The 23,695-nt window shown below is 37.9% G+C and overlaps 2 protein-coding genes and 1 long non-coding RNA gene across 6 annotated transcripts in view; 2 read left to right on the top strand and 1 right to left on the bottom strand.

Moving 5' to 3' along the window:
* The first annotated feature begins 2,090 nt into the window (after positions 1–2,090).
* TDO2 (tryptophan 2,3-dioxygenase) lies at positions 2,091–13,651 on the top strand. Its single transcript, XM_023924868.2, has 12 exons — positions 2,091–2,191; positions 2,557–2,662; positions 3,795–3,885; positions 4,819–4,889; positions 6,573–6,700; positions 8,371–8,557; positions 9,302–9,409; positions 10,365–10,476; positions 10,603–10,660; positions 11,157–11,236; positions 11,795–11,885; positions 12,716–13,651. Exons 1-12 carry the CDS (start codon positions 2,157–2,159, stop codon positions 12,867–12,869), a joined length of 1,221 nt encoding a protein of 406 aa, XP_023780636.1. The 5' UTR covers positions 2,091–2,156; the 3' UTR covers positions 12,870–13,651.
* On the bottom strand, positions 13,557–22,744 carry CTSO (cathepsin O). Of its 3 annotated transcripts, none has more exons than XR_015287472.1 (9): positions 22,378–22,743; positions 21,712–21,817; positions 20,583–20,716; positions 19,611–19,778; positions 18,092–18,213; positions 16,748–16,911; positions 16,214–16,306; positions 14,973–15,073; positions 13,557–14,823 (listed from the first exon to the last, which is right to left on the bottom strand). XR_015287472.1 is itself a non-coding variant. In XM_023924869.2 (8 exons), exons 1-8 carry the CDS (start codon positions 22,678–22,680, stop codon positions 14,789–14,791), a joined length of 1,125 nt encoding a protein of 374 aa, XP_023780637.2. In that variant the 5' UTR covers positions 22,681–22,744; the 3' UTR covers positions 13,557–14,788. The 3 variants fall into 3 exon arrangements, 1 of the variants encoding a protein (XP_023780637.2); XR_015287471.1 differs by having other exon boundaries at positions 14,973–15,094; positions 22,378–22,723; XM_023924869.2 differs by lacking the exon at positions 14,973–15,073 and having other exon boundaries at positions 22,378–22,744.
* Positions 22,706–23,695, top strand: part of LOC111927854 (uncharacterized) — a 59,238-nt gene continuing 58,248 nt past the window's right edge. For both annotated transcript variants that reach the window (XR_015287476.1, XR_015287477.1), the window contains exon 1: positions 22,706–23,187. This is a non-coding gene — a long non-coding RNA (uncharacterized LOC111927854). The remainder of the gene's footprint in view (positions 23,188–23,695) is intronic.

The following is a 23,695-nucleotide window of genomic DNA, read 5'->3' as shown; positions in this document are numbered from 1 at the left end:
CAGATGAAGGTAGCCAGTAAGAGGAAAGAATGGTCTGTTTTATTTCAGGGGTTTTCAGGTCCTTGAGACATCTTTTTCCATTGATCTTGGAGGCTTTGAGGTCCATTGTAGTTGCAATGGTTAGAGAGCTGAATTCAGCTAGTGTGAAATTAAATTTTCATAAATGAATGCAAATATTCATCTGAAATGAATGCAAATATTACCCATAATATTACCCAGTTTTTCAGGAATTGGTCAGTTTATAGCTTTGGGACCAATCAGCTCTGAGGTCCTTAAATGAGAAGTTTGAAATGCTGAAAACACTGGAAAAAACTTTCTAAATTGCCCTTGTCTGGCTGATTTATTTGTTTGACTGAGGCCTGTCTGTTGCTGAATCAGAAGGGGAGTTTGTATAGTTGTTGCTTAGACAGTATCCCCAGCTAGATTTCAAGTGAGTTTGCTAACCCTGAGTGAATTAATGGTACTATTACTTCCCAAATAGGGAGTTAATGTTTTGTTAGGTACACAGTGTAAAAGGGCTCTGATACTTCAAAGTCCTTTGCCCACTGGGTAGGCAATGTAAAGGTTGCCAGTCTGAGATCATTGCACTGGAAGTTTATTGTTCTCTGTATTCTACAGAAGAAAATAAAACTGCACAAGAAAACACACATTAACATATTTTGTGAGGTTAAACGTTCAATATCTTTCAACTGTCCTTATTTTTACTACTTTCACATTCTTTCCTTGTGTCATGAGACAAGATAACAGCTTGATTTCATTATGCAGGCTCAGTCTGGATGTTTCAGGTGAAGATATACAGGAATGACAAGATAAACCTTCCTTTTCTTTTGAGATCTGTGGATGTGCAAGATTTCCACATTTGTAAATCAAACTGTTTGAGTGCAAATATGTGAAAAGGGGCTTTCAACATTTAATTTCAGATGTCTTCACTTTCATCTCTAGTTGCCTGCATCGCTGAGCACATGTGTAGGTGTGTGTGAGAGGAGAGGATTATTTTCTTCAGTCAGGTTTTACATCATGAAGGAAGATCTTCCTTGACCTTGCTTGGTGGTTTCCTTCAGTGAAGTCCTGCATTTCTTGTGGCTCAACTGAATTTTAAGGTGATTTGTGTAAAGCCTGACAAATGACATCTGGCTGAACAGGCTATCCATCCTATCACCCACATCCTACATCTGCATTTTTTTATGTGCAAACTACTCTTAAGTGACTGGAACAGCTGAAACCAGCACACAGACACCACTAAGCAGAAAAAGTCTTGCAGAGAGCAAATGATCCAGGGTCACAAAGGTCCTGTAGTTTTGTTTGCAGTGAAACTGAGCATTAACTTTTTTTTCAGAAAGGGCTGGCAGGCAGAAAAGAAGTGTATGCTAGTTACATGTTACTTCATTGTGTGTTAAGCTGATGACCAGATAGAATTGAGTAACATTTGTCAATAAATGAGAGTGAAACTTTTGTGCAAAGAGATAAAATTAAGAAATTATTCTGAATTAAATACTCGGAAAACCAGCATGAGAGGTTCATGATGCTTTTAGTTCTTTACTTAATCTGTGTACATTTTTTGAAATTATATATATTACTTGAAATCTCTTTGAATAAGCACTATTTAGTCTGCCATAAAAACGTGTTTTTCCACTTCCCCCCCTGCCCCCCTTCTCTCTTTCCATGTGTCTGATTTTTTAGACTTAATAGTATCCTGATAAAAAAGGCTTCAGGTTAAAAACCTACTGTAACAATTCCTGCATTTATTAATATTGCCTTTTTATCACACATGGACCTCTCATTGACTTACACCTTACACACTACACCTTACACCTCCATCCAAAGAAACAAGTGGTGGAAACCTTTTAGTGAAAACCACAAAAAGTTTGTGCCATAAGACAAAAAAAAAAAAAAAGCTTGTCATCCGTTCATTTTTTAACTGGCAGAGAAAAACACAGTCCTGGAGAGCCAGCAACACATGAACTTCCTGACCTTTGTGCTGTGATAGTTTCTGAAATTATTGAATAGTGGGGATGGGCTGAGGGCTAAGGAGGGGAATTTGGGGGCTGGCCTTGGCAGTGAGATAAGGCTACATATAAGGGAGCTGCAGCAGGTTTGGGAACACTAACAGGGTATTTTCCCCAGTGTGCAGCTCAGCGAGTTTGGATCTGGAAATCATGAGCCAGTGCCCCTTTGCGGGGAAGAATTACCTGTGAGTCTTTCTTCTCTGTGTTTTGCTTTATAAATTCAATTAAATGATAAAGTGTTAGTGCAAAATATGAAATCTCAGAGAGGATTTACTTGCTATCAACAAATAGACAGCTGTAGCTATTGCTAAATAAAAGAGATCATACAAGGGCTCATCTGAGTACTTGTTATTGGATGAACTAAATGTGATGCTACCAGCTGCTACTGTGACAAGAGGAATTTCAGTTTTTATCAAAAGCCTGCTTTACTGGTTCTGTTTATCAACATAAAACACTGTTTGAATTGTAGATGCATCTATTAGTAAAAAGGCAGGTATATTAATAATTCTTTAATTAAATACTTTATATATTTACTTTATTTTCTTCTTAGATTTAATTTTAACAAGCTGTCTTTGGAAGATGACAATGATGACAAATCTCAAGAAGGAATAAATAAAGCCAGCAAAGGTGGGCTTATCTATGGAGAATACCTACAAGTAAGTTTAAGGATTCCATGTTTGCTGTCCTGGTTGATCTTTCAGCTTGAGTGACCTGGGAGTGACACTTCTCCCTGCAGACCTACTAAGACAGGTCTCCAGGTGATACAGGCACAGGTGCCCGTCTCACCTGGCACCTCAGGGTGGACTGTGGAAAGGCTTCTCAAACTGCAAGGAAGACAGATATTTTAGGGGGGTTGGTAGGGAATTATCCATGTTGGTAAGCCTAAACTGTAAAGTGACTCACCACAAAAAGCTTTCTTTGGCCAATTATTTGATAATAATCACTCAGCAATTTCTGCATGCCAGAAGGCTCTGTACAATGTCCTTGAAAGTCCAGAATACTTGGCTGGAAAAATATATTTCAGAAATTTAGGGGGTAGGATGATGACTGGGGGGAACATATAAAACAACTAAAACTGCAAAAAACTAGAAGTAATTAAGAAATAAGTAAAAAAAATGCCATATGTAATAAAAGAATTAGATTTTTTTTTTTTGACAGCATGAACCAAAGTGAGGTGAATTACTCTATGCTTGTGAACTGATTTGTTGATCTACTGTTAGGAATCTTGCAAGGATTTATTTGAAAACAGCTATTATTAGATTGTAAATTTGAATAGGAAAATAATTTATTCATTTCAGAACTGAAATTATTATTACTGCCTCAAATCAGAGCTCTTATGCTGATGTTGTTTGATTACTCAGAAGATTACTCGGAATTTTACTATAGGAACTCTGTTTTCATGTGACACAATGGTATAAAGAGATAGTAAAATATAAAACAAATAGAAATAGTTCCTAAAATCTGGACAACAGGCTGGATATTGTGTTTTCTCTATTTTTTTTTTTTTACTATATATAGGCATATATATAATTGAAATTACCCTTAAACTTATTTTCAAAACTTTATTACTTGAGGTAAGTAAATGTTCTATTTGAGGCAAGATTTTTTCTAATTAAAAAGTAAAAGTCATACCTGAGACAAATGAGTCAAACTTCTCATATAACCTGGGGTGTGAGGTTTGTATGTGCATTTTAAAAAAATATTCTTCTTAAAAATTAGCTGTACACAGTAAGACTGCCATTACTAATAGAATTGAGTTACAGAAGAGTTCTTACCTTTATTTTTAAGCTGAACAAAATATTGAATGCTCAAGAACTTGAGAGTGAGAAGAAAGGGAAAAAAATCCACGATGAGCATCTTTTCATTGTGACACATCAAGGTAAGTGGAGGAGTGCAGTGGTGGTTGACCAACATTTTTGCCACAGGGAGTTATTTGGTGCTGACACATGCAGTACACTATTTGTTTTCATTTTAGACACTAGCACAGCAATAGCTCTGTCTTTTATCTGTTTTTTATATGTGCATATATTCTTAAATATATATATATATTTATATATATATATAAAATATATATAGTTAAGAATTATTAATATTATATAAATATTTATATATTTATATAAATATGTATATAAATACAATTCTTATAAATTGTAAGCCAATAATCAACACTATGCTTGTGAAACCATAAGTATAATCTTTGGATTTGGTAAAGCAAGATAGGGATGGTTCTATTCCTAGAGAAATTAAGGTGGTGAAAATGTTGGTGTTGTCCAAGCAACAGGCTGCCATGCAGGTTATTTTGGCAAATTTTGTGTGTTGCCTTGTGCCTCCTCTGAAACTTCAGTTTAAACCATTTAGAATCCTTTTACCAATCAGCTCACCAGTTAGGCACTCCCCAATGTCCATATCTGCCTGTTTTTCAGGCCCTGGCCTGATGATATTTTATATTATTGACAGAAAACACGTAGAGTGTAAGCAGGTGTGGAGTTACATGTTATTGAAGTATCAGGTCTGGATTTTCTCTTTCCTCTTTTTGTAATGAACAATCTGTAGATCAAATATCTGATGTGCAAAACCTATTTTAAAATACTCTGTCAGTGTTCTCGATTCTAGAATATTTTGGCTAACACTTTAGGTAAAGGACAGAATACTGTAACAGGTAATAAGTGTACATGTCAGCACCTTCTTGTGCACTGGCAGCGTCAGTGTAGGCCATGCATTTCAAACAAACATGTAAGAATTTTTCTTTCTTGGTGCTAAGAAGAACAAAGTAACCTTGAAGTTGATGCTAACAGTTTCTTTCTTTTTGTAGCATATGAACTTTGGTTTAAGCAGATTTTGTGGGAAATGGACTCTGTGCGAGTGATCTTTCAAAATGGTCACGTAAGTTAAGGACAACTACTAATTTTGGGAAAATTCAGCCCTGATTTTATCTTGCTTCCTGCCTCTTAGTCTGATATACTTGGGTTTACTAAAGCAACATGTGCTCTTTTTAGAAACAGCATCAAAAACCAAATAAAATTTGGCTGAGTGGCTCTTATGTCCTGATAGTACAGATTTTTGATCAGCCAAATCTTATTTCCTCCTGAAGTATGCTTTTTGTGTAGATCACCTTCCAAGGCCAATTCTGTTGGCCAAAAGGTGCTAATACTCTCCTGCTAGTGCTGGGTAACTACAGAAACTTAGGCTGGAAATATTCTACTGCAGAAAAGCAGGCTCAGAGACAAAACTGAAAAGCAGAGGTATTTTTATGTTGAAAAGTAATTTCTGCCTTTGTTCAGCTTCTGAAGTTGATATACTATCTTCTTCCATCCAATTTCTGCTGTGAGAACTCACTTTTGTGATTGTGTAATAGTAAATCCAACAGAGAAGCAAGAATCCAAAGCAGTGAAATACTGTGTGAGAATTTCTGAAAATTACAAATATAAGCAACTCTTCACATTCATTATGTTATAACAGTAGGTAAGAATGGAAAACTCTTGAATTGTTACTAAAATCTGACTGCATGCAGTTTGAGAAATACCTTGAGTACATCATTAGCATATGTCTATTAAGAAAATTTGAAATGAGACCAAATTGAAAGAAGAAACCTTCTTCTCATAAGGTCCAGTGAAAATGTTCTGTGTTGTCCACTATATTCCTAATTTCATTGGCTTTTTAGTTTAATATTTTATCAAATTATAACTGACCACAATAAGTTCTTAAGAAGAATATTTTAATTTTTTTTACATTTTTTTGGTAAAAAATTAAGTCTTACCTGTAATCAGAATTTGAAATGTCAATATTAAGGTCAAGTACAGAGCCAAGAATTTAGGGAAATGATTATCATCTGCCATTTTTTGTAGTTTGATATTTCCTGGTTGCTTGCCCAGATTTTAGAGAGAAGTTTAATCCCATTGAGACTGAAAGGAATTTTAGCAGACTCTTCTGCAGGCAAAGAGTTTAATTTAGCAAAAAAAACCCAACCAACTTTTCTATTCTCCATTTAATATTTTCTATTTCCCACCAGATGTACTCTTTTCTTCTCTGCTTGCTAATGCACATTTCTGATGAACATGTTTTAGATTTGCTCTCCTGATGTAGCTGTTAGATTATTTACCTTCTCAGCTTTTAAGTAATTTCCATAACTTTGGCTTGTAGAATAGCACAATAATAGAAATTATTCTAGAAATAATCAGTATGGAAAATATATAATTTTCATATTATATAATATTAAGTTATAATTATATTGTAATTATTGGAAATTATAAATTATTTTGCTGTAGAATTTAATTTATTTGACTTCTATTTTAGTCAAAAAAATAGAAAAGAAAAAAACCCTGTATGATAGACCTACCTGTAATGTAACATTGGTCAGAAAAAAACAGATTTCTATCTTTGAAAATTAGAGTTTCAGGTTTAAGTTAAAATCAGAGTGCTCTATTGCATATGAGATTCTACCTCTATGGATTTCACATGGGAAGGACTTGGGAACTAAAGTGATATACAGCAGTGAAAAGGCATGATATAACTAGGTAAGATCTAGAGAAAACACCATTCTGGTTATGATCTTTACTTTTTCTACAGGTAAGAGATGAGAGGAACATGCTGAAGGTTATTACTCGAATGAACAGAATTTCACTGATTCTGAAATTACTTGTGGAACAGTTCTCAGTTTTGGAAACTATGACTGCATTGGACTTCTTTGATTTCAGGTAAAGACTTTGTATTCCTCTTCAGCAATCCATGAGCTGGTAATTCCCATCCTTAGAACTGACTGAATTTTGCATGTGTGCTGGTGTCTGTCAGCAAGCTGAGAGCTCACCTTGGAGAGGCAAACATGACATTAAAGTGCAAGGGTCAGTTATGAAATTGACCCTGACTGTGAGTCCAGCATGTTCTGTGAAGAAGGACAAGTGAATTGTTGACACTTTTGTGTAGGGTGCTGCTGACTGGTCTCAGGGTCAAAAGTTAAAACAGCTGAAACAGCAGAAATAGCTCATGGTTCTCTTAGCAATTTAGCTGAAACCTGGCCCTGCAGATTGAAGCCCTGTTCTATGGCAAATCATAGAAGTGGTTAGGGGAGAGACAATGCACTCTCTCTAGATTATCAAATGGGTATTTCAGCTGTCCTGGTTTGCAGGGTGTTGCCTTGGGTGTGCAGTGCTGGAGGCTTTAAGGGGCTGAAGTAAGCATTGCTGTCCCTTGCCCTTTTCCCCCAATAACTTCTGCTGTCCAGTAGCAGCTCAATGTATTGCTGGGCTGGATGGTGAGTACCTCTTCTGCTTTCTGCACAGGTTTTCTCTGGGGTCCTTTGGTTTGTCTCACCTCTCCCATGGCATTTCTTTCTCTTCCTTCACTACATCTATGTCCTTCCACCACACCACCATGTGTTACACTTTCATCCACTGGCTGCCTTCCCTGCTCTTCTCCTGCTTGTGTCACTTGTGCATATCTGTCTGCTTTGTGACCTCAGTGCCATCCAGAATCCCATCCACCTCTGTATTTTGGTACCCTTTCCCTTCTATCTTTTAATGTTCCCTATTAAAAAGAGTGGGAAACCACAATTTTTCTTCACTTGTTTGAATCTAGCATTACACTACGGCAGGGGAAATCCATGGGCTAATTTTGATCCATACTTGCTTCATCTTTTCTGTCATTTGATAAGGAAACATAAGATTAAATCAGTGATGTGTCTCTGTCAAATCTGGTACTTGAAATTCAAAACACATTACAATTATCTAGCAATGCGGGATTTCAGGTTACTTTTATTGCTAATAGTTTTTTGGCATGGTCAGATGAATTAACTCTTAAGATTCCTATTAATGATTCCCCCAAAAAAACCCACTGGAATTTTTTCTGAGCATTATTCTACTCTATAAAATAAGGCAATATGCAATATTGCACATGTATATATTGCATGTATGGACTATTATATGTAATAATATATAGGAATTATGCTGTATATCAAGACTATTTAAAATGCATTCATTGGCACGTTATTGCTGTGAACAGCTTTTTGGGGTGCAGCTCCTTAGTCTGTTTGGAAAGGAAATGATATTTACTAGCATTGCCTCCTGTACATCAAATGCACAAAGCTGCTGTTTTAAAGCACAAATTCATACACTTAGGTTTGTACTACCTGTGTATGCACAAACAATATAGAAGGAGAAAATGAGATTATGTTATAGGTACAATACAGTTGCATTAAAATTGCTTGGTATTTTTCCTTTTCTGAAATGCAGTCATATAAAAAGGTCCTCAGATAGCTATTTGATATTCTTCAGATGTGAAATATGGGGGATTTTTTTGAGAACAAGAGAAATCCACCATTGTAAAATAACATCCTGCATTTTTTGTATCTTCTTTTCTTCTGTTCCCAAAGATACCACCTAAGCCCAGCCTCAGGTTTTCAGAGCCTGCAGTTTCGCTTGCTAGAGAACAAGATTGGTGTTCCCCAAAGTCTGAGAGTCCCTTATAACAGAAGGCATTACCGTGATAACTTCAAGGGACAGGATCATGAACTACTGCTTCAATCAGAGCAAGAACCAACACTACTGCAACTTGTGGAGGTAACAATGTCTGTCTTGGATCTTGCTTCATTTCCCCCATCTCCCAGGAATGTCCTTCATTAGTGTCAGTGGCAAATTCTCCTACCTTAAGAGAAACAAGCATGTTGGCAAATTCTCTCTCAATTGTGTTTTGGAGTCTTGACAAGTTTGGCATGAAAGGGAGTTAGTTGTTGGTAAACCAAGGGATTTTTCACAGCATCTCCCTTTTGTCTGAAAATGCTAAATTGCATTGTGGAAGTGTGAGCTAATAATGTAAATGCACTGTCTCATGTGCATTGTTTCTCATGACTATAAGCCCTTTTGGGAGGAAAACTTTAAAAATAGTCCCACTTTAGTGATGGCTATCAGAGGTTAAAAACTATGGATGGCTCTATGTCTTCCTTCTGAGATTGATCATTACTATTATCCTGTTTATATATATGTGTAATAAGATTTCTTTTTCTGTAGTTTGTTTTAAAGATATCCTTAGAATGAGACAGCTTCTGTCTTCCAACACTGGCCATGCAATCTGGAACCTGAGAGGGCTGGTGTGGCACCATTATGGAGGTGTAAATCATCCACATGGTCATGCTGAATTTAGCAATGAGCACTTCTACAGGATACTAAACCAGAAATGTAACTTGCAATTCTAGGATAACGCAGTTGCATTGTTATTGTTTGAAATTATTATTATTATTATTATTATTATTATTATTATTATTACTGCTACTACTACTACTACTACTACTATTACTATTATTAAAGGCATGGCTGGAAAGAACTCCAGGACTTGATGCAGAAGAATTTGATTTCTGGGGACAATTTGAAGAGAATGTTTTAAAAGGCCTAGAAGAGGAATTTGCCTTGATACAGGTATATAGTGTACTTTTGAACTACCTATAAGCAAAGACATCTGGCAAAATTATATTCTGACATAAATTTAAGTTTTGGCTTACTCAAAGTTTCTCACTCCCTTCACTTAATCTTTATCAGTCTTTGTCTGCACGAAACAGAAAAAATTGCAAATCCTTCAGGAAATAGGAATATTTTTTTAAAATTTGACATCTAAGACAATTTGAAGCATGAGATACATGGGTTATTTGGATTGCAAAAAGGATGGATTAGTATCAATGGAAGAGCTGAAGTTGATTTTACTGAAACTACAACTTCAGCTTTAGTTAGTACTTGCATCTACAGTCTAGAGTAAATATGAGGTTTGGGCCCCTGAGCTGTGGATATGGAACATTACTATTAACAGCCCATTTCTGTTTAACAGTATATGGCAATTTGCTGCTATGTGATCATTTGAATTGCACTGGCAGATAAACACCAGAAAATCCCTGACTACTGTAAGACCTGCAGCTTTAAATAATATTTCATTTTTTATTTTTAAAGAAAAAAATAAGAATTTATCAACTTCCTGAGAATATCTGTTTATGACTTATCTAAACTCTTTTATTTATAGTTTTCTTGCCCACAGTTCAGCAAGGATGTAATCTTTTTTGTCTTGAAAACAAATAAATCAGACTTCAAAAAAATTACTATTAAATTGTTTAAGACCTCTAGACAAAAAAAATATGATAAATTGCCAGTTTGTTTAAATATTCATTTATCTGAGTTGTGTTGGAATCTATTTAATTGTACCTATTCTTGGTAATTGTACTTTTCAAAGGACAGTGACTCATATATTGTATTTGAAAATACAGTTCTTACATCTAAGATGCAAATTTCAGAGTGTTTATTTAAATAAAAGTTGCATGATGAATCATACAAGTGCTTAATTTTCCCTGTTGAATTCTAAAATTTGTCTTTGTTTTAAATACCAAAGGCCAAAGCAGAATCAGAGGAGAAAGATGATTTATTGTCTGAATTTCAAAAACAGAGAGATGTACTACTTTCATTATTTGATGAAAAACGCCATGAACATCTGCTCAGTAAAGGTAGATTATATTACTGTATGTCAATATGCACTTTGTATGTTTTATACATGTTACTTATTAATGTTTGTTATAGCATTAAAGTTGCAGGAGAATGAGCAACAAACTAAGGACACCTCTGTTTTGCAGGAGAGAGACGGCTGTCCTACAAAGCACTGAAGGGGGCCTTGATGATCTACTTCTACAGGTAATGTTGTAAGATGTGTCTTTGGGGCAGGAGGAGAGGTGAAGGTTGAGAAGAGCAGCAGGTTCAGGCTGGAATGGGCTGTGGGAAGCAATTTATTTCAGCCCTCCACAGGAACCCTGATTACTCAGATACAGCTCGAAGGTCAGACCAGGCTCCTCAGCGTCACGTCCAGCTGAGTTCTGGGTATCTTCAAGGATCGAGGTTCCGCATCCCCTCTGGGTAGCTGATCCTTGCTTGACCAGATGCTGCTTCTCAGATTGTAACTAGTAAATGCCTTGTTCTGCCTGTCCTAGAAAGATCTGGAGTCCTTTTCCAAGTTCAGAAATAAAGCGGCAGATCGAGACTTACACAACAGAAGCATTTGTTAAAATAACTACTGATATTTCAGTACCAGTTTAGGAAAAGTATACTTTAAGTCACTAAGCACTGGTGAAATGCAATATTTGAAAAATACAGTTTATGAGAGGTCTCACTGTCACCTCTTTCATTTTCCAAGGGAGGAGCCTCGTTTCCAGGTTCCCTTTCAGCTTCTTACCTCCCTTATGGATCTTGATGTGCTCATGACTAAGTGGAGATGTAAGTTTGACGTTTTGGACTGTAACACTCCCTCTTACAGATGCAAATAAATTGTTCTGAGTTCCACCCAGTCTTAGAACTGAGCTTTGGAGTTCCTGCTTTAGGAATGACATTTTTGTTTGTACTTCAGCCAAGAGGAAAGATAAAGAGCTGCTTCTATGATCATTAGAGACATAGACATAGCTACCACTTCTATGACCTGCTTTAAGTGCACTATCTTATTTAAGGGACAGGTATCTATTATTCATTTTATCCCCAAAAGTCCTAATGTCATGTCTTTATATGCACAAACTTTCTGCCTTCTTCCCTATCTAGACATACATGAGTGAATGTATAATTCTGTATTTACAGAGCATAGTAATGTGTGATCATTAATGTGTTCATTCTGAATTAACAATAAGTTTGTATTAATTGACTGAAGAATGGCAGAATTAACTCCTGCATTGCTGGAGACCTAGTAGCTCTGTATCCCTAAAGATAAAGACCTTTAGTAAGTGTGACTCGTTAGTTATATCTAAATACTGAATATGTGCCATTTTCTCCCGTTGTATCATTTAGATAACCATGTCTGTTTGGTGCACAGAATGATTGGCAGCAAGGCTGGCACTGGAGGCTCATCAGGCTACCACTACTTGCGCTCAACAGTGAGGTAGAAATGATGTGTTTCCCCTGTTACCTTCTATAATGCAGTTCATAAATACTCTAATGCTGGGAGATGTATTTCAGATGGCTCAAAGGGATGCTGACTTCTGGGACTCTAGCATCTCCCCTTGGTTGTTGCACATTTATTTATGACATATAAATTCCAAGCCTTCTAGGGCAAAAAGAACTCCTTTTGATCACTCACAGAAAGTGCCATCTGTAATTCTCACTCGAGGGGTCCAGGCGTTAATAGCAATAATATTAACCCTGCATTGTTCAGTTTGCCTGCCAGCTAACCCAAGCACAGGCTGGAAGTGAGCCCCAGCTACTGTGTTTGTAACTGAGCTTCTTTATTCCCTGGCATGACCTCTAATTGCACAACCTCCTTAAAAGAGGATCTTCTGGGAGGTCAGTTCTCAAAGAGCTGTGAACCACCCTGTAGTGCTGTGATCAACTGCTATCACAACCAATGAACAGAGGGTAGAGTAGAAAGCAGATGCTTAGGCTGATGTTGAGGATTTGAGATGTTCATGTCTTTTTTTAGAAAGCTCTCCCACTCTTCCTTAGTGTTGGGTTAGCATTATTGTTCCTAGACAAATTGTATTAGAAATCACACCCTATGGACTCAGCATTTTCAGAAGAAAGATGTTACTACAGATCCCTATCAAGCCTGATCTGCTGTACCCTAGAAAGTTAGGACAGGATTCTTGCTCTGCAAAATGCAGGAGGGTTTGTGCAAGGAGTCTTATTATTTGCACAAGACAGAATGATTACTGAGGATTTAGGAATTATGGCCTTCTATGCTGATGGAATTATTGTTCCAATTGTCTTTTTCAGTGACAGGTACAAAGTGTTTGTGGATTTGTTCAATCTTTCAACATTTCTAGTGCCAAGACACTGGATACCAAAGATGAACCCAAGCATTCATAAATTCCTTTACACAGCAGAATACTGTGACAGCTCCTACTTCAGCAGTGATGACTCTGACTAGCCTGCCTTTCTAGGCTGGTTGCTGTAAAGAACTTCCTGACTCTTTCACCTTGAGTGGTGCTCCCAGACATTCCCACAAGGAGTGTGGGTGTGTAAATATGTATTTATGTATGTCAGCTTTGTGAATAGTACAAATACCTTGTGGAAGAAATTAATTGCTTGTAGAAAAAATAAATCTGTATTGAGTTAGCCAATGTTAAGAGTAAAATGATACCCCCAATTCAACCCATGACCAATTTAACTCTTAGTTGGTTTCTTAAAGCCTACACCTAGAGGAGAAAACTACAGTTATTATGATCATGACTTATTTGTACATATTTTTGTATTTTCTTGTTTGCCTAATGGCTGTTACTAATTTATGTCTAGTTGAGGATATAATCAGTCTCATCACCTTCAGAAGATTATTTGTTTCTGAGCTCTAGTGCAATTTCAAAAGGAATTTTGGGTTAAAAATTTCAAAAAATAGATTCAAAAAGTAAGTTCTGAATCTATAGCAACCAAACCATCCTGAATTTGTAATGCATCAAGAATCGTGTTGCTTTCTCTTTATATGTGAATGTAAATCCCTGATGTAGAAATACTGTTAAAAATAGCAGATATAAGTACTTACTCATTTAAAATAAAGCAGTATTAAAGCTCATCTTTTGTTAAGTCTTCCAAAACAAACTATAAATTCCAAACAAGAGTATGACAGGCATTTAAAGTGATTTTTATTCAGATTGGTATACAATATAAGGCAACTTTGGCTATAGAATATCAATAAAAGAGTGTCATCTCATTAAATTGACTTTTGTTTTTTTAAGTGCTTCCTTTGGAAAGACACAAGCACTGTAGGCTGGAATTTCTGGTAAGTTCTCTACCACAGGCAGTAGCACCTCAAAAATACTTGAGGCACATCTGTGTTTCATATTTCTATGACTACATTACTCTTATCCATGCCCACTAGGGACTTTGTTTTCCAGTTATGGAAGTGTGCTGTTTGATTTGTAAGCCACTCAGGGAAGGCCAGACTACACAACACTCAGAGTACAGAAGACTTGACATTTTTTAGAACTGAAGTTTTCAGCCAAATAAATTAAGTAGCAAAAACCTGAAGTAAAGAAACATCATACTTGATCTTCCTTTAATTTAAAATGCTAACAATTAAAAGGACTAAAATAGCAACACTTAACAATAAACAATTATAAATACTCATTGCATTGGTCATAGAAAGGTTATAAAAAGCTAATCTAAAAACATGGTACAGTAATTAAATGCAAAAATTACAGAATTGGTTCAGTACTTTTCTTAGTAGGCCTTCTTAGAAGATACAGGTAAAGCATTCCAGGTGAAAAATTCAGAACATTTTAGAATTTCATGTTTTATTGTGAGTTATAATAACATTGGGCCACAGCTGCAGTTTCACAGCTCAGCAAAGCTGGAACCCCTTTTTATTACCAGCAAGTCCCACCTCTGAACTCAATTAAGGAGGAAAATTTAACACTCACTCTATTGGATATATTCTGTAATTCTTTCTAAACTGTTACTCATGATTCTTATATTCAAATAATTTCAAATATACTCTTATACTATTGATTTTTTGATCCAAATTTCTTCTAATTTGTCATAATTTCTTTCCTTTTAAGATTTTTCTGTGGAGTAGTATTCAATACCTGGATAAAGCTTACATAGTTTCAGTCCATCTTTGTAACTTCTATTTGTGGACTCTGCAGTTGAGTCTTCTTGCTCCATGAGAAATCTGGCATTCAACACAAATTCCAAATAAAACCATTTTAAAAAACTTCAGCCAGGAGTTGCAGGAATTGCCCTTACAGCCATTTCTTATATTTGAAATTGGTGTCTTGAATTTCATCTTCATGTACAGTGTCTGTCCTCAAGATACTTGTGGTCTTTGACCAGTTGTAGAGGCCCAGAGAAATGTCAAACAAATACTGCTGAAACTGTATCTGCTATACCTAGAAAGGAAAAATTTGTCAAGTAAAATTTGCTTTTAATAAATACTGGAGACTTCCCAGACTTCATATTCATGTAATGCCCTCTCCCCTCCATGCCATGACTGTAGGAAATCAGGGAATCATCTGCAACCCTTTTATTTCTTCCTCACCTGGCACTGTGTATAGTTGAAACCTAATCTCCTCCTTCCTCTCTCCTCCTTCCTCTGCTTTTATGTTCAAAATTTTATTTCCTGGTGGTCTCAGAGCACCTCTAAATCAGAAGACAACATCTCTGTGGGAAAATGAACAACTACTGTCCTTTGCTGGATTGTTCTTGCGTGGTACACTACTGAAAATGTGAAAGATCCTGCTTTTTGAAAGAATAGGTTTTGAAAATAATACTTCTGTTCTCCCTGCCATCTCTATAATTGACTTGCTTTATCACTACTTCTAAATTTCTCTTTCCAAACTGTTTATATAACAACAACAACAGTAAGAACAAAGATTCAGTAACATGAGAAACCTATGATTGGACACATTGCTTGGATCTTTACTAAGTGCAGGCAAACTGAATATTGTCTGTTCTTAATGTGAAGAAGACTTAGGTAATCTAACACCTCGTGCAATGACTGAGAGCTGCTGTGAAACACATGGAAGGGAAACCCAGGGGGTTACTCTAACACACAAAATTACAGCAGATATGCAACTCTTCCTATCTAGTGGAAATACCCCACCAATTTGGTTCAGCAATCTGATGATAAATGGGTGTCTGACTTGCCTTATCTCCATATCCAGCAGAAACTGGGTATTTAATTCTACAGAAATCCCTCAAACACAAAGAAAAAAAATACTGCAAACAACAATGGGGCAGGAGGTTGAACTAGCACTAAAAGGATGTATCTCTGTCCTTCAAGAAAAGCCACAAGAGCAGGGAACACAATTCCCAGGTAGATTTGCTTTCTGTATTTGTTTGCTAAACTGAGCCCAGAGATAATGGCACCCCATCTGATAAGGACAGCAGCTGTTTTGCCTACAGGGAGTACAGCGATGGCACCCACCTAGAACCATCACACATGGCTGGGTATTCTACAATGCCATTACTTCTGCATGGTAAGGGACAACAATACTTAGATTATTTGTTTTGTGTTATACAGATTTGCCTTTACATGGTGCTTTTCAATCATTCAACGACATGGCTCAGTTGAACTAGCAACCACTTTATTCATTTTCCATCTGGACTCATTTAACCTCCTTTAACACATAGCATTGATTTCACTGCCTCTTTGAGGATCTCATTATATCTTTATAATGTTATTATATATATTATATTATCATTATATTAATTTGTTATAGCCATTGAGAAACATATCCCAGCCCATGGCCTTTACCACATACTTTCTGCCAGACTTACCACAGACATTGCTGCCTATCTTTACACGAACGTAGCCATCTATTCCCCACGTCGGTCCCCAAGAGTTCTGTACAATCCAGTAAGGGATGCTACCTGGAAGAGACATTTCATGAACAAGAGACAACATGAGACTTGGGAAGCTTTAGCCTCCTAACATTCCACAGATTTAATTAGCATTTCAGTACCCACAGTTTCTGATGGATTGATGATAAAGGCCAGTGAAACCTACTGTTGTTCACATAAATAACAGAGCTAATATTCTGGTATGGGAAGACTGGATTTGGGCTCTTCTAGAATAAAGACAAACAGAGCCATGGTCTTGACTTCACAAGGATGAAGTCCCACAGAACTGAAGAAGCAATGACAAAAAGAGTTTTTCTTCTGGCTGATGTGAAGATGACGTGATCTTCACAGAACTTCCAGAACTGATGTGACGCCAAACCTGAGTTCTGGGTTTTAATCACTTGTCCCCCAAAAGTCAAGTTTCAAGTAAAAGAAACCTACTGTGCTGAAGTTCAGCTGGTGGAAACGCACCTGTTCTGTCAAAACCAGTGATAAGAACAGCATGGTTTGCTCTTCCACTGGAGCAGTGATATTGTATGATTCCACCGAGATAATCCTGCCAGCTCACGGCATCAACTGTCACTGCCAAAGGGCCCCAACTGACAAGCATCCTCATCATTTCCTCTTCTTGACCACTGCAAAAGAAGTGAGTAAAAATACCAAGTTAAGTTAGCACACTGAAGTGATTAGAGTGATTATCATCTACTTGTTAGGAACAGTTTAAAAATCAAATAATTAAACTCTGTCCTCCAAGTTCTACATATCCCGTAACACACATCAGCAATTATGTACTTAATATACAACACAGTGATACAAATATAGGACACACAAACTATGGTACAAGTGTAGATCCAAACACATAATGCTATTAAAAAGCAGCAGGTTTCTAGATCAAGCCAGCAGGCAATGGAGAGCTCCACATACTTTTTGTACATCACTCTTCTCAATCAAATCCAGCTTTGAACAAACCATTAGTCTATATTAGAACTTCCTACTGTTTTTTAAACCTACAGAAGTACCTCTTAACATAATAACACACTGAAGTATGTGTCTCAAACATATCAAAACACAGGACATTTCCATTATCAGACATTTATCATTAGCACCCTCATACAGCTTTATTTATCTAATATACTGGAGCAAGAAATTTTCATCACTGCATATGTTCATTAACTAAATTTGGCAAATAAGGACTGGCAAAGATATGATTTATTTTAGTTACTTATATCTAGAAGTAACACAGTTCCTAGTCAGAATAATACTTGTATTTATTCAGTAGCTGTACTGTACTGATAAAAATTAGAAATGAAGTTTCTTCATGGACAAACCTAAAAAGCTGAAGTTTTTAGAGTTCAGTTGACAATGCTGTTTCTAAAGTAATGGAGGGGAGAGGATGTGGATAGGTATGTAATGCGTGAATAGTGAAGTAACTGAATGCTTCCTAATTTTTTCAATAAATTCCAGTTACTTTTGGTAGGATTTACTGTTTCTGACAAATGCAGTGTAATGTTCATATATTAAAAACTGTAACTGACTCTATGTTCCAGTTTACAGGCAATTTAGAAGACCTAGTTTCAAGACACAAGCTTTTTCATTTGAACAGGCTTAGTGATGGCAGTTGAGTGGATTCATTGTGGCAACCCTTAACTCCCAAAGATTTTTCTGCATTAATCCTTCTCCAGCACACAGCTACAGAATTATGCTATCAGCTTCACAACCTTTGCCTGGTCAATGCACAATTCACTCCACCTTACTCCATGACTGCTGAACACAGAAGGAAAAGTACAGCAAAAGGAAAGAATGAATAATAGCTACCTGAAGTCATATGCAGCAAATCCTGTTATTGAAACTCCAAAATCTGAGCGCTCAAAATAATGGCACAGTCCTGTCTGAGCTTTAAAAGTGTATTCTGAATCTCTCACGAGTTTTACTTTTGTCTGTAAGAAGGTAATTGAATAAGAATTTAATGCATTTGACTTTACTACTATTCAGCTCAAAACATACAGGGAATGACCATATAACCCAATCAAAATTCAATGTGCACTGGGCAAGATTAGAAGTAATAATGTCACATTGTGAAGTATTTACTATCTCTAGTTTCCTTGTTCACTGAGCTTAAGAAGGGAATCAGAAATCTTTAAATAAGAAACATTTAAAAGGCAACTCGGGTTTAAAGGATCCTCATAAGGAATCCTGTCAATTTCAAGACACAGATATTTGGTTCACTGATGAACTAGTAATTCTCTTTGAATGACTTCCACACACAATATTATACTCTCCTTGGGACAGTTCAAGAAGCACAAGTATCCCAAAAAGTTATATAAAATACAGTAAAGTCCAATTCTGTTTTTAGCATGTAATTCTCATGCTAGTACTTCATGTATGCATCAGCCTTTTATATTTTAATGTCTTCTGCAGTACAGTATGTTTACGACAGTGACAGCTTCAGCCTAATTCATTTGTGGTTCCTCTGTTGCCAAGCAAGAGAGAATTTTACTTCAGAGGAATAAAGGTGAGTATCCTCTGTTGTTCTTGATATTCAAACTTAAACAAGTTATTTAGACTGTTATTAGCCATGGGTAATAATACCTCTTCAGGGGTAGAATTACACTTTTTAAAATTCTGTTTGGTTTTTTTTTTAATTCAAAAAACTAAAGAATTCTTTAATATTTTTGTAATGCAATTTGAGAGAGTACTTTTTATTTCAAAGATATTAAAATGCTTCTGTTTATCTAAGTTATTAACACACATTTTGAATTGAATTGAATGAAATGTGTTAGGAACAACTAGAAGTAGAAACTTTGAATGCATTTTCAATGTTTTGGGCTGCAAGGGAAACAAAGGTAAATGCAGTTCATTTTATTCTGAGGTTTTCCACACACACTTGTACATAGGTGCTTGCAACAGAAACTACTGAAACTTGAAAAAAGAGAATGTCAAGATCCTTCCTTTTCCCTGGATGTGGGATGTGGGCTTTAAATCCACAAAATGCCATATGCATAGGTGACTGTCTACCCTGGTACTGTATGCCTGCAAATGAATCCAGGAACATTATTTTCAGCCCCCAGTGGACTGATTTGTTACACTCACAAGAAAATCTATGGACCATAAAGTTCCAATCAAATTTCAATTCTGCTTTAACTAATTCACTCTTGGTTCCAAACTAAATGAATAAGCATACATACATATACACAGACACATATGTGCATGCATAGATGCACACACACATCATTAAAAAAACATTTCAGCTTCCCCATCACTTTTTTCCAATAAATAAGAATGCTAATAGAGAAGCTGATGGAGTCTTTTTGGAGTTTTAGAAAGAGTTTCAAACCTGGTTCAGCCAGCTCAAAGCGCTAACGATGGATCCCCCATTGCAGCCGTAGTTGTTGTATGAGCAGTCAATAACTTGCTGCACACTGAGCTCTTCCAGGATGTTTCTTTTAATTGCATAGGCAGACTCTATGCCACCTACAACGCTGAAAGCCCAGCAGCCTCCACACTGATAGAGAGAAAAGGGAAATGGCAGAGAAAGCTAAGTCAGTTTTTGAAGCCTGAGGTGAAAAAAGAGGCAAAAGAGTCTTCCAATGTTCTTCATTTAATACATCATCCTTGAACTCTGTTTTTAAGGCAATAATGAAGAAATGTTATGATCCATTTAAAATGCTGAACTATTTTTCCCCCTATATTTCTCTCTGAATGCTAGAAATGTGTTACAAGTGTCTTATTTTAAGGATTCCTTCCTGATGAATTTTTGCTCTTGACAGTAGGTCTGAGGATGCTTTTTACTGTGAGATATGTATTTTCCAAAAAAAAGAAAAAAAAAAAAAAAAAGTGGCCTCAGGGTGAAATTAGTTTTTAATCACATTAGTAAGTTTTCCTAGAATTTCTAGAACCTGAAGAATTCACTGGTAAAGATGTGGGTGTTGACCAGCCAAGGGGATTCAGTCATGGGAGAAAAACAACAGGCAAGAACCTACACCTCTCCAGGTGGGATAAGGTCAAGTTGAACTTACCTTGGTTCCTTCAGAAAAATACAAAACACACATGGTGCAAAATGTTTAGAGATTCAGTTAAATAGATCAAAAAATACATTACAGTTTCTCAATGCACAACTTCTACACCTCACTCTTTTAAGTCTAATACCGCTTTGCATAAAACGCTACATGACTTTGTGCATGTTCAACTGGCCACTCTTGTGCCAGTGCTCCAAGGAGCCTTCAGGCAGAGCTGCTCCCTAAAAAACCTTCCCTGTGCTCTACAGCCTACCTGCTGAGAACCAGGAAAGGAAAACACCAGGACTTACTGTTTCCTGATTTCTCACTTCTGCAATGACTTTCTTGTCCCTCCAGTCAAACTTCTTTGGCAGGGGTTTTTCCTTCCCCTTTGGCACTTTTCTGTATCTTGGGAGTTTGTGAGGTATGCTTCTCAAGTAAATAGCTAAACACAGAATACAAACATCTATAAATCTATGAATGAAACAAATCCCATGAACAACTTTACTAGAATTCAGAGGTAACTTTGATCTACAATTACAACCATGAGATTGTATCTCATTTTAAAATCCATAGAAAATTCATGTATTTTAAAATAATCATTATGCTCCAGAATGAATATTAGTCTTTCTACTGTTTCAAAAGGAACAGAAATACTCTATGTAGAGCATGTGGGTACAAAATGTGATTTTCTGAAGTTGAACAATAACCATAGATATTTCATAAAGCAAATTTTACTTGAAAATTTTAAAAACATTTCATTTACTTAAAAAAATAATTTGTTTTAGCCATATACAAGTGGCTACAGATAATAGAATAAAGTAAAGATTCAGAAACATCTTCAAGTTTCACTAAAAAATGTTGTCTAATTATTTAAAATTAAAACAAGATGTTAAATTCTCTGATGAATAGAATATGTAACAGCAGACATGAACAGCAAGAAGGGAAGGTATCAGACAAACTTTCTAGGAAAAAAAGATTAAGTATGCTATATTGCTCCAGAAAGCCATAGCTGTCGTTGTGCAGCCATGGACCTCCAAGCATTATTAGGAGTGTAGTCAATTTCGTGCTGGGATAGGGAATATGCACTTACAGGAGAAGTTTGTGTATCTTCCTTTTTCAAAAAGGAAGAACCTTGTCTATCTTCCTTTCTTCTGTTGCAACTGAAGAAAGCTTTAAAGCACAGTGAGAAGAAAGAAGAAAAACCAGAACTGCCTGAATAAGAAAACATATTCAGGCTGTGGGCAATTCAACCTTGTGAGACTATAGAACATGAAGCGGTTTGTTGTATGCTCTGGACGTACTTACAGTGTGGTACCAGCCATTGTAAATTAGCTGACTATCAGCACGGGAAGAATCTGTAAATGTGAAAGACACGAGGTTCTGGGAAAGAATAAAAAAAATAACAGAAAAGGCATTAGAAGAAACCAGAAAATGTACCTTTGAACTCTTCAGGAAACAGGTGAGAAAACTGATTTATTCCATATACAGCAGTCATATTATCTTTTGATAATGAATTCAATAATCTAATTCTTTTAGCGCTTTCCTGAAGGAATAATAAAAAAAAATAATAATTGTGGGCGTTATTAAGTTAGCAGCAGGGACAAAACCTGCAGAAAAAGGAGCAGAAAAAGAAAAGGTTAGCAACATTAAACATTAGATAAAAAGAGCTGTTCACTTCAAATTCATCCAGTATCTGAAGTAATAGGAAAGCCATCACACTAATTTCAACTCTAACAGATACCAAAAAAGCATTTAAATGCAAAACATTGACACGAAACAGACAAAACAGGCACGCTGAGAACAAGTTATGTGAAACTCATCCGATGTCCTTCTTTGACAGCACAACAAACCTTGTGGTTGAGAGATATGCAAAAATGTCTTCAGATGGGAGTTAACCCCATCACTTTATGTCTTTAGGAAGCGAAAGAACAGCGTGCTGACCTAGAGGCCTCCCCGCCTCTCCACGTCTCTGGGCAGCCGCTGTGGCCGACCCGCGGGGCTGGCCCCGGGCTGAGGGAGGGCAGCTCCGCCTGCCCCCGCCTCCTTCTCCCGCAGCAGCCCCGCAGCGCGGATGGCGAGGGAAGCGCGGTTCGGGACACCTACCCGCACAGCCGCCGCTTCTTCTTGCTCCCGGCCGCCGCCGCCCCGCTCCCGCGGCCGGGTGTCTGTGGGCTCCGGGAGGGCCGCACTGCCCGGCCGCGGCAGGCACAGCAGCAGCGCCAGCACCGCCATGGGCCAGCGCCTCATGGCGGGGCGGGCACGCAGCCCCCGCCGCAGAGCTGAGGCCCCTCGGATTCCGAGCGGGAAAGGGGCCGAGCCTTCGGTCCTCCGCGGCCGAGGCTGCTCCCGCTGCCGCTTCCCTCGGGGCAGGCGGGCGGGCGGGCGGGGCCGGGCCGGGAGGGGCATCAAGGAGCGCCCGCCCGGCCCCGCCGCTCCCGCGGCGCCGCACGGGGCTGGGAGAGCTCCTGCGGCTCCTTCTCCTAGGGCATGTCGCCTCGTCCGAGCTGTGTTTGAGAGTGCCCGGCGGCGCCTGGGCAAAGCCGTGTTTCCAGCGGTGTTTTTCCGAACGGGAGACTCGCACCAGGCGCGCGGGGCTGCAAAGGAGGGGCGAAGGGGTGCTGAGAATTCAGGGGTCTGCCAGGTTACAAAATCCTGCAAGCCCTTCTCCGAGAGGAAAGTCAGTTGGTAGCTGCAAGGTGGGCTGCCAGGAGGAGAGGGAAGCAGCAAGGAAGGCAGGTTACAGGCTTTAGCAAGGGGAGGCACGGGTGGGGAGAGCAGAGCTGCCCGGTGCTGCCACAGCCAGTGCCCGCTGGCCCTGCGAACCAAGTGAGAGAGATTGTGCTGCAAGACCACACGGAGAGAAACGTGACTGTCCTCAGAAACCGGTCGTGATGGTCATACTTGAGTAAGCAGGTCAGCGTTCAGCGTTTAAATCTATGTTAGGCCGCTAGGAGGTGACAGAGCCCTCTTAGTTAATTTCCATCAGCAGGCATTTTTACGCAGTGCCTTTAAATAGGATATTTGTATGTTTTAAACCTGCTGTATGTTTCAGTTCTCTCTGCATCCTCTTGTTAACACAGTTTGAAGGCACTGGTGCCCTGTGCTGCTGGTAGCGCTGTGCGTGGGGAACAAACCTGTGGGGTCACGGTCCAGCTTTGCCTTTGCCCTCCTCCCATGGAATGGTTTTTGGGGGATTGGCTGAACTGCCACCGGTTTTGTTACAGGGAAGGGTATTTATGGCTTATAGCCAGTGTATGCTTGTTAGCAGGGCAGATCTTATTGGTTATTCTGATACGGTTTGTCACCGTAAGCCCAGGATGGGCGTTGGAGATGTTATTACAATTTATTACAAACTCGTATTGACAGATTGAGGTCTGGGATCAGCATAGGGACTGATTAGGATGATGTAAGAAGTGAATGG

The sequence above is a fragment of the Cyanistes caeruleus genome, chromosome 5, assembly GCF_971803275.1.
Source record: "Cyanistes caeruleus chromosome 5, bCyaCae1.hap1.1, whole genome shotgun sequence".
Taxonomy (NCBI): Eukaryota; Metazoa; Chordata; class Aves; order Passeriformes; family Paridae; genus Cyanistes; species Cyanistes caeruleus.
Note: the sequence above shows the minus strand (reverse complement) of the source record. Positions and strands in the feature narration are given on the sequence as shown.

Excerpts from the sequence above, each read along its gene's own strand:
- TDO2 (XM_023924868.2), top strand. The coding sequence starts at position 2,157 with ATGAGCCAGTGCCCCTTTGCGGGGAAGAATTACCT. Across the intron at positions 2,663-3,794 it reads TCTATGGAGAATACCTACAA|CTGAACAAAATATTGAATGC; the intron begins GTAAGTTTAAGG and ends TTTATTTTTAAG. Across the intron at positions 11,237-11,794 it reads GCTCATGACTAAGTGGAGAT|ATAACCATGTCTGTTTGGTG; the intron begins GTAAGTTTGACG and ends TGTATCATTTAG.
- CTSO (XM_023924869.2), bottom strand. The coding sequence starts at position 22,680 with ATGCCCCTCCCGGCCCGGCCCCGCCCGCCCGCCCGCCTGCCCCGAGGG. Across the intron at positions 21,818-22,377 it reads AAGAAGCGGCGGCTGTGCGG|GAAAGCGCTAAAAGAATTAG; the intron begins GTAGGTGTCCCG and ends TTATTCCTTCAG. Across the intron at positions 20,717-21,711 it reads GTTTCCTGAAGAGTTCAAAG|CTATTTACTTGAGAAGCATA; the intron begins GTACATTTTCTG and ends TTCTGTGTTTAG.